Genomic DNA, 10,895 nt, shown 5'->3' on the forward strand with positions numbered 1-10,895 from the left:
TATTTTTTTAACTACATTTACATAAATGAAAAGAAATCTTGGACAAATTGCAAATCCATCCTCTAAAGGTTTAGTGGCCACATGCGTGGACAGCACCTTTTAGCTCTTATTTCCGAAATTGTGTACACTACTGAATTGGGGTCTTATGGCCACTTATGTGGACACTTATACTGCCATCTGGTGGTGTCAGAAGAGTATAACATACAATGGAATTTGGGAAAAAAAAGTGGCAGAAATTCACTCTTACTGGGTTTAAATGTGGCAAAAACATAATTAGGTTAAATAAAGTTAAGTTTAAATATTGGACGAAATGTATTTAAATAAAATTATTAATTAATGAAAATTGTATTAATGCTGGCAGGAAATTAATGAATTTAAAAAAAATCATCCTGCCAAAAATACAATTAAAATTAAGTGTCAATACTGGAAACATTTTTATAAAATGGTATTTAAATACTAATTCATTAGAATTAAATGAATACTGGAAGAAATGTAATTAAAAGAAATAAATTATTGAATAAAAAATGGTTTGCCGACAATGTATTTCTTGTAAAGTGTATACAAAGGAGTACAGAAGCTGGACAAATAAGATGCCAAAAACCAACCACTTTCATGTGGTATTGGACAGAAAGGAGGACTTTTTATCTCCTCCATTCGAAAATGCGGACGTTATCATCACCACTGTCTGATTCCAATCAATGCAAGGCATCACAATCAGGTAATACACCAACTTATATTCTTGTCTTCATGAAAGAAAGGAATCTATATGTGTTAAACATGCTTGTATTATCTCTAAACACCTTTAACTTGTTAACAATATTAACTATATGTGTTAAACATGCTTGTATTATCTTTAAACACCTTTAACTTGGTAACAATATTAACTATATGTGTTCAACATGCTTGTATTATCTTTAAACACCTTTAACTTGTTAACAATATTAACTATATGTGTTAAACATGCTTGTATTATCTTTAAACACCTTTAACTTGGTAACAATATTAACTATATGTGTTAAACATGCTTGTATTATCTTTAAACACCTTTAACTTGTTAACAATATTAACTATATGTTAAACATGCTTGTATTATCTTTAAGCACCTTTAACTTGGTAACAATATTAACTATATGTGTTAAACATGCTTGTATTATCTTTAAACACCTTTAACTTGTTAACAATATTAACTATATGTGTTAAACATGCTTGTATTATCTTTAAACACCTTTAAGTTGTTAACAAAATTAACTATATGTGTTAAACATGCTTGTATTATCTTTAAACACCTTTAACTTGTTAACAATATTAACTATATGTGTTAAACATGCTTGTATTATCTTTAAACACCTTTAACTTGTTAACAATATTAACTATATGTTAAACATGCTTGTATTATCTTTAAACACCTTTAATTTATTAACAATATCAACTATGTGTTAAACATGCTTGTATTATCAATAAACGCCTTTAACTTGTTAACAATATTAACTATATGTGTTAAACATGCTTGCATTATCTTTAAACACCTTTAACTTGTTAACAATATTAACTATATGTATTAAACACTCTTGTATTATCATTAAACACCTTTAATGTATTAACAATATTAACTATATGTGTTAAACATGCTTGTATTATTTTTAAACACCTTTAACTTGGTAACAATATTAAGTATATGTGTTAAACATGCTTGTATTATCTTTAAACACCTTTAACTTGTTAACAATATTAACTATATGTGTTAAACATGCTTGTATTATCTTTAAACACCTTTAACTTGTTAACAATATTAACTATATGTTAAACATGCTTGTATTATCTTTAAACACCTTTAAGTTGTTAACAATATTAACTATATGTGTTAAACATGCTTGTATTATCTTTAAACACCTTTAACTTGTTAACAATATTAACTATATGTGTTAAACATGCTTGTATTATCTTTAAACACCTTTAACTTGTTAACAATATTAACTATATGTGTTAAACATGCTTGTATTATCTTTAAACACCTTTAACTTGGTAACAATATTAACTATATGTGTTAAACATGCTTGCATTATCTTTAAACACCTTTAACTTGTTAACAATATTAACTATATGTGTTAAACATGCTTGTATTATCTTTAAACACCTTTAACTTGTTAACAATATTAACTATATGTGTTAAACATGCTTGTATTATCTTTAAACACCTTTAACTTGGTAACAATATTAACTATATGTTAAACATGCTTGTATTATCTTTAAACACCTTTAACTTGTTAACAATATTAACTATATGTTAAACATGCTTGTATTATCTTTAAACACCTTTAAGTTGTTAACAATATTAACTATATATTAAACATGCTTGTATTATCTTTAAACATCTTTAAGTTGTTAACAATATTAACTATATGTATTAAACATTCTTGTATTATCATTAAACACCTTTAATTTATTAACAATATTAACTATGTGTTAAACATGCTTGTATTATCAATAAACACCTTTAACTTGTTAACAATATTAACTATATGTGTTAAACATGCTTGCATTATCTTTAAACACCTTTAACTTGTTAACAATATTAACTATATGTATTGAACATGCTTGTATTATCATTAAACACCTTTAATTTTTTAACAATATTAACTATATGTGTTAAACATGCTTGTATTATCTTTAAACACCTTTAACTTGTTAACAAAAACATATATTTCATAAATAAGTCAATATAAATAATATACATGAATGAGGTAGATCCCCACGACTTGATCAATTGAAAAGTAGCTCGCCTGCAGAAAATGTGTGAGCACCCCTGCTCTAAAGGCTTAGTGGCCACATGCGTGGACAGCACCTTTTAGCTCTTATTTCCGAAATTGTGTACACTACTGAATTGGGGTCTTATGGCCACTTATGTGGACACTTATACTGCCATCTGGTGGTGTCAGAAGAGTATAACATACAATGGAATTTGGAGGAAAAAAACGTGTAAAAATAAGAATTAGCATGCCACTAAACATGAAGTACACATTTGTGTACTTATGGACTAAGTACATCATATAAAAAGATGATTCTTAGTTTTTATTCTAATTAGGGTCCAATAAGCCCAAATAGCAAAGAGAAATAAAAATAAAAAGCAGGTAAACAAACAGCTTGGGCCTTAAGAGGTATGTTAAAAGTTAGGTGTTGTATAGTATCTTGCATCCCTCACAATGAGTGTGTGTGTGTGTGTGTGGGTGTGGGTGCAGTTCCGACTGCCTCTTGTCGGACGCAGAGTCCAGTTCTTCAGACAGTCCCGTGGCCGACAAGAGGGCGCCGGGCAGTGAGCGGGCGGCCGAGAGGGCGGCGCAGCAGAACGAGAGAGAGAGAATCAGACTGGGGCCACAGACCTCCTTCGCCAACATGCAGGTACACACACACACACACACACCCAAGGTACACACTTCTGTAGGCAGCTAGTCATACTCCTTGACTTCTTTGCAGGCCTTTGACTACGAGCAGAAGAAGCTGCTGGCAACCAAAGGTGAGCGGACATCCCGCGTGCATGCAGGACCTAAATGACCACGGTTTGTCTTCCTGCAGCCATGTTGAAGAAGCCTGTGGTGACAGAGGTGCGGACACCGACTAACACCTGGAGCGGCCTCGGTTTCTCCAAGTCCATGCCGGCAGAAACCATCAAGGAGCTGCGGAGAGCCAACCACGTGTCCTACAAGCCCAGCATGAGCACCACCTTTGAGGTGAACCCCCCCCACCCTCTACTCTGTTTGCGTTGAGCCCGGTCTCATCTCTGGATTTGCTCCCAGGGTTCCCCGCTGTCCTTGTCGCGCTCCGGCAGCCGGGAGGGCGTGGCCAACGGCAGCGATTCCGACAACTGGCGGGAGAGGAACGGCACGTCAAACGGGCTGCAGGCTCATGCCGAGTTCCCCGCCGCCGCGAGCAGCCCCAAGAGGAAGCAGAACAAATCTGGTCCGTTTCAGCAGGTTTTGGGGTTACGTCTAAGCATGGCAACGCGTCATTCACTAAAGTTTGCGGTTAGCCACAATGACCCAATTTGTAGGAGTACGAGGCTTTCATTTTCTCCAAAATCGACAGTGCACCTTATAACCCGGTGCGCCTCATTTTATTTGGTACAGGGTGTAATGATAAGTGTGACCAGTAGATGGCAGTCACACAAAGAGATACCTGTGGACTGCAGGTTGACGCCTGTTCAATAAATGACGCTAACAGTGTTATGGTGGAGGAGGGAGTTGTGACGACACAGTTCCACAAGAGGGCAATGCTGCTCTATGATTTATTATATATATATATATATGTATATATATATACAGGTAAAAGCCAGTAAATTAGAATATTTTGAAAAACTTGATTTATTTCAGTAATTGCATTCAAAAGGTGTAACTTGTACATTATATTTATTCATTGCACACAGACTGATGCATTCAAATGTTTATTTCATTTAATTTTGATGATTTGAAGTGGCAACAAATGAAAATCCAAAATTCCGTGTGTCACAAAATTAGAATATTACTTAAGGCTAATACAAAAAAGGGATTTTTAGAAATGTTGGCCAACTGAAAAGTATGAAAATGAAAAATATGAGCATGTACAATACTCAATACTTGGTTGGAGCTCCTTTTGCCTCAATTACTGCGTTAATGCGGCGTGGCATGGAGTCGATGAGTTTCTGGCACTGCTCAGGTGTTATGAGAGCCCAGGTTGCTCTGATAGTGGCCTTCAACTCTTCTGCGTTTTTGGGTCTGGCATTCTGCATCTTCCTTTTCACAATACCCCACAGATTTTCTATGGGGCTAAGGTCAGGGGAGTTGGCGGGCCAATTTAGAACAGAAATACCATGGTCCGTAAACCAGGCACGGGTAGATTTTGCGCTGTGTGCAGGCGCCAAGTCCTGTTGGAACTTGAAATCTCCATCTCCATAGAGCAGGTCAGCAGCAGGAAGCATGAAGTGCTCTAAAACTTGCTGGTAGACGGCTGCGTTGACCCTGGATCTCAGGAAACAGAGTGGACCGACACCAGCAGATGACATGGCACCCCAAACCATCACTGATGGTGGAAACTTTACACTAGACTTCAGGCAACGTGGATCCTGTGCCTCTCCTGTCTTCCTCCAGACTCTGGGACCTCGATTTCCAAAGGAAATGCAAAATTTTCATGGTTGGGTGATGGTTTGGGGTGCCATGTCATCTGCTGGTGTCGGTCCACTCTGTTTCCTGAGATCCAGGGTCAACGCAGCCGTCTACCAGCAAGTTTTAGAGCACTTCATGCTTCCTGCTGCTGACCTGCTCTATGGAGATGGAGATTTCAAGTTCCAACAGGACTTGGCGCCTGCACACAGCGCAAAATCTACCCGTGCCTGGTTTACGGACCATGGTATTTCTGTTCTAAATTGGCCCGCCAACTCCCCCGACCTTAGCCCCATAGAAAATCTGTGGGGTATTGTGAAAAGGAAGATGCAGAATGCCAGACCCAAAAACGCAGAAGAGTTGAAGGCCACTATCAGAGCAACCTGGGCTCTCATAACACCTGAGCAGTGCCAGAAACTCATCGACTCCATGCCACGCCGCATTAACGCAGTAATTGAGGCAAAAGGAGCTCCAACCAAGTATTGAGTATTGTACATGCTCATATTTTTCATTTTCATACTTTTCAGTTGGCCAACATTTCTAAAAATCCCTTTTTTGTATTAGCCTTAAGTAATATTCTAATTTTGTGACACACGGAATTTTGGATTTTCATTTGTTGCCACTTCAAATCATCAAAATTAAATGAAATAAACATTTGAATGCATCAGTCTGTGTGCAATGAATAAATATAATGTACAAGTTACACCTTTTGAATGCAATTACTGAAATAAATCAAGTTTTTCCAAATATTCTAATTTACTGGCTTTTACCTGTATATATCATCATAGCATCATAGCATCATAGCAGTCTGTCGGGCGCGACAATGACTGTTTCATTTCGGTCGGATCATAGTCCTCCACTCAGCCCGGTCTTTTGCCTTCAGCTGCCAGGTTGCAGTGTCGATCTTCAGTTCCCTCAAATTCCGTTTAACGGTGTCCTTGTACCGTAGCCTTGGCCTCCCTCTGTTTCGTTTCCCTTCCTCCAGCTGTGAGTAGAGCAGATGCCGAGGGAGCCGCTCGTGACTCATTCTCTCTACATGCCCGACCCATCTCAGGTTTGTTTGGGTTAAGATGTCATCCATCGATGGCAGCCCAGCACGACTTAGGACCTCTGTGTTCGGGATTTTGTCTCTCCAGGAGATGTCCATGATGGTCCGAAGGTGGCGCATCATAAAGTTTTCTGACTTGCAACCTGTAGAGGGTCCAGGTTTCAGCACCGTACAAAAGTGTAGCTAGCACAGTTGCTCTGTACACCTTGCACTTGACGCAAATAGAGACATGCCTGTTGTTCCAGAGTCTTTCCCTTAATTTCCCAAACACAATGGTGGAGGAGGGAGTTGTGACGACACAGTTCCACAAGAGGGCAATGCTACTCTATGATTTATTTTATATATATATATATATATATATATATATATATATATATGTACTTCACGGTGGCAGAGGGGTTAGTGCATCTGCCTCACAATACGAAGGTCCTGAGTAGTCTGGGGTTCAATCCCAGGCTCGGGATCTTTCTGTGTGGAGTTTGCATGTTCTCTCCGTGACTGCGTGGGTTCCCTCCGGGTACTCCGGCTTCCTCCCACCTCCAAAAACATGCACCTGGGGATAGGTTGATTGGCAACACTAAATGGTCCCTAGTGTGTGAATGTGAGTGTGAATGTTGTCTGTCTATCTGTGTTGGCCCTGCGATGAGGTGGCGACTTGTCCAGGGTGTACCCCGCCTTCCGCCCGATTGTAGCTGAGATAGGCTCCAGCGCCCCCCGCGACCCCGAAGGGAATAAGCGGTAGAAAATGGATGGATGGATGGGTATGTTACTTAGTGTTGTGTTGGGCGAGAGGAGGGACAAAGCAGGAAGGCAGTCCGTGGTCAAGCAGATAGTCGGGGGAAAAGCAGGGCGAAGAAGGTCCGTGTCCATGCGAGAGGTCAAGATCCAAGGGAGGCAGTCCAGAATCCAGAGGGGAACAACAGGGGAGAACTCGGGAAAAGCTCTGCGGGAGGACAACACGGACATCAGACACGGAAAGAAGGAAGTCACAGGGGGAGAGCGAGTACGCGGATAGAAGCCAGACAAGCGGTGCTTACAAGGGTAACTAATGGTTACGTTCCGGCCAGGATCCTTGGGTCCACTGGTCTTTATACCGCTCGCCCTCATCAGTCCCAGGTGTGCAGATTGCTGATCGCTCACGGCCTTGCCGGCATGTGGGCGTGACGCGGCCAGCGCGAGCAGGGGCGTGTCTCGGCGCGCTGCCAATGGAGGTGCTGGCAGACCCAGCTGCCGGAGAAAAGCGGGTTCCAGCCCGCGTCGTTGACAATCAAGCGATCGCCAAAACTTTTATGTTCCATTGAGAATATAGAACATAACACACGGCGCTCAAAAATCTTTAGTACGACTTTGGTAAGATACGAAGTCGCACCGCTTGATGGATTCACGGCGCGTTACAGCTACCATAGTCAGACGTACTGTGCTTCAACATACGGTATTATTATCTCCCGTGTTCCTCCAACAAAGTGGTTAACGTGCCATGTTCTCCCGTGTTCCTCCTGCCCATGACCCAGCTGCAGAACACTACCTGAGCAGCAGCAACTACATGGACTGCATCTCCTCGCTGATGGGCAGCAACGGCTGCAGCCTCAACTCCTCCCTCAAAGGCTCCGACCTGCCCGAGCTCTTCAGCAAGCTGGGCCTGGGGAAGTACACGGACGTCTTCCAGCAGCAGGAGGTGGGATCGTCAGACAGGCTTGAAGTCCATGGAAGGAGAAGTGGATGCTACTAACCTTTGTGACCTCCAGATCGACCTGCAGACCTTCCTGACTCTGACCGACCAGGACCTGAAGGAATTGGGCATCAGCACTTTTGGCGCCCGCAGGAAAATGCTACTGGCCATCTCAGGTATTTACTCAAATGTAATAAATACACTCCCAGTGTCAGTGATCACCATGGATCATGTTCCTGTCACAGGTCCATGGGTCATGTTCCTGTCACGGATGTTCTAGATGAGCATCAAAGGGCTGACTGTTAGCAGTTGTCCAAATTAAAAACATCAGTACACTAAAGCCTTGTCCAGTCCATAGTGGATCTAACATAATAGTGAGAATCCAGTCCATAGTGGATCTAACATAATAGTGTGAGAGTCCAGTCCATAGTGGATCTAACATAATAGTGAGAGTTCAGTCCATAGCGGATCTAACATAATAGTGAGAGTCCAGTCCATAGTGGATCTAACATAATAGTGAGAGTCCAGTCCATAGTGGATCTAACATAATAGTGTGAGAGTCCAGTCCATAGTGGATCTAACATAATAGTCAGAGTCCAGTCCATAGTGGATCTAACATAATAGTGAGAGTCCAGTCCATAGTGGATCCAACATAATAGTGAGAGTCCAGTCCATAGTGGATCTAACATAATAGTGTGAGAGTCCAGTCCATAGTGGATCTAACATAATTGTGTGAGAGTGGATCTAACATAATAGTGAGAGTCCAGTCCATAGTGGATCTAACATAATAGTGAGAGTCCAGTCCATAGTGGATCTAACATAATAGTGTGAGAGTCCAGTCCATAGTGGATCTAACATAATAGTGTGAGAGTCCAGTCCATAGTGGATCTAACATAATAGTGTGAGAGTCCAGTCCATAGTGGATCTAACATAATAGTGTGAGAGTCCAGTCCATAGTGGATTTAACATAATAGTGTGAGAGTCCAGTCCATAGTGGATCTAACATAATAGTGTGAGAGTCCAGTCCATAGTGGATCTAACATAATAGTGAGAGTCCAGTCCATAGTGGATCTAACATAATAGTGAGAGTCCAGTCCAAAATGGATCTAACATAATAGTGAGAGTCCAGTCCATAGTGGATCTAACATAATAGTGAGAGTCCAGTCTATAGTGGATCTAACATAATAGTGAGAGTCCAGTCCATAGTGGATCTAACATAATAGTGAGAGTCCAGTCCATAGTGGATCTAACATAATAGTGAGAGTCCAGTCCAAAATGGATCTAACATAATAGTGAGAGTCCAGTCCATAGTGGATCTAACATAATAGTGAGAGTCCAGTCCATAGTGGATCTAACATAATAGTGAGAGTCCAGTCCATAGTGGATCTAACATAATAGTGTGAGAGTCCAGTCCATAGTGGATCTAACATAATAGTGTGAGAGTCCAGTCCATAGTGGATCTAACATAATAGTGAGAGTCCAGTCCATAGTGGATCTAACATAATAGTCAGAGTCCAGTCCATAGTGGATCTAACATAATAGTGTGAGAGTCCAGTCCATAGTGGATCTAACATAATAGTGTGAGTCCAGACCATAGTGGATCTAACATAATAGTGTGAGAGTCCAGTCCATAGTGGATCTAACATAATAGTGAGAGTCCAGTCCATAGTGGATCTAACATAATAGTGAGAGTCCAGTCCATAGTGGATCTAACATAATAGTGAGAGTCCAGTCCATAGTGGATCTAACATAATAGTGAGAGAGTCCAGTCCATAGTGGATCTAACATAATAGTGTGAGAGTCCAGTCCATAGTGGATCTAACATAATAGTGTGAGAGTCCAGTCCATAGTGGATCTAACATAATAGTGAGAGTCCAGTCCATAGTGGATCTAACATAATAGTGAAAGTCCAGTCCATAGTGGATCTAACATAATAGTGAGAGTCCAGTCCATAGTGGATCTAACATAATAGTGAGAGTCCAGTCCATAGTGGATCTAACATAATAGTGAGAGTCCAGTCCATAGTGGATCTAACATAATAGTGAGAGTCCAGTCCATAGTGGATCTATTATAATAGTCCAAAGGTTCGCCTGGCTAATCCCGTTTGCGCTCTTATTCATTTGCAGAACTCAACAAGAACCGGCGGAAGCTCTTCGAGCCCCCCATCAGGTCCTCCTTCCTGGAAGGGGGCGCCAGCGGGCGCCTCTCCCGCCAGTTCCACGCCGACATGGCCAGCGTCAGCGGGAGGTGGTAGGCACTCACTCAACCCTCCAGTCGTGGCCCACGCCTCTGTTCGGGCCCGGGACTGGTCCTCGTGGCCATGTTGTGTAAATTCCAAGCCATAGTTGTCCTTGCCGAGGTTCCGTCCTGTCGGAGCCACTAGGAAGCAAGGTGGAACCTCCAAGGTGGAACCTCCAAGGTGGAACCTCCAAGGTGGAACCTTCAAGGTGGGCGAGGGAAGGATTTGACCCCGTGACGCAGACATGCACTTTAATATTGCTCCACGTTTGCCTGTGAAAGAAACTTTGCTCTCAAGCCAAATAAATGTAAGCACTTAGGAACGGTCAGCAAGGTCACCATGATGTCATGGACGCCAATGACCAGGTCGCCAAAAACGGGATCGGGAGGTCAGTGTTTATTGTTTAAGCTCAGCCGCCATCTTGTTCGTGTTTCTCCACCCAACCAGAAGAAAAGAAATATTTTGTACTCACTATTTTCTTGTTAAACCACCAAGTTAAGGGAAGGTAATCGCTTTATTTTTTTATACTTATTGTTGTGTTTATTCTTGTCTTTGTGTACCAGCTGTTTGACTCAAATTCCCACAATGCACTCCTCCTCCCATGAAGGGACTTTTGCAGCACCAAGGGCCAGTTTACTGCAGTTAAGACCAAAATGATCTTGTTGTTGTTGTTCAAATGGGAATTGTGGGGTCTTAAAAGTCACAAGAAGTGGAAAATGACTACAATTCACCTTGGAAATATTTTATAATTTACTACTTTATTCATAACATTGAAAACAGTAATCAGGAATTGACATTTTAAATATATAT

The 10,895-nt window shown here is 41.1% G+C and overlaps 1 protein-coding gene across 1 annotated transcript in view; it reads left to right on the top strand.

Moving 5' to 3' along the window:
- Window positions 1–10,688, top strand: part of LOC133576727 (protein bicaudal C homolog 1-like) — a 229,702-nt gene extending 219,014 nt beyond the window's left edge. Inside the window, exons 15-21 of the mRNA XM_061930088.2 lie at window positions 3,237–3,396; window positions 3,472–3,511; window positions 3,571–3,725; window positions 3,792–3,954; window positions 7,689–7,852; window positions 7,923–8,022; window positions 9,973–10,688. Of these exons, the coding sequence (XP_061786072.2) occupies window positions 3,237–3,396; window positions 3,472–3,511; window positions 3,571–3,725; window positions 3,792–3,954; window positions 7,689–7,852; window positions 7,923–8,022; window positions 9,973–10,100 (910 nt within the window). The 3' untranslated portion in view covers window positions 10,101–10,688. The remainder of the gene's footprint in view (window positions 1–3,236; window positions 3,397–3,471; window positions 3,512–3,570; window positions 3,726–3,791; window positions 3,955–7,688; window positions 7,853–7,922; window positions 8,023–9,972) is intronic.
- Window positions 10,689–10,895: the final 207 nt, after the last annotated feature.

The sequence above is a fragment of the Nerophis lumbriciformis genome, linkage group LG02, assembly GCF_033978685.3.
Source record: "Nerophis lumbriciformis linkage group LG02, RoL_Nlum_v2.1, whole genome shotgun sequence".
Taxonomy (NCBI): Eukaryota; Metazoa; Chordata; class Actinopteri; order Syngnathiformes; family Syngnathidae; genus Nerophis; species Nerophis lumbriciformis.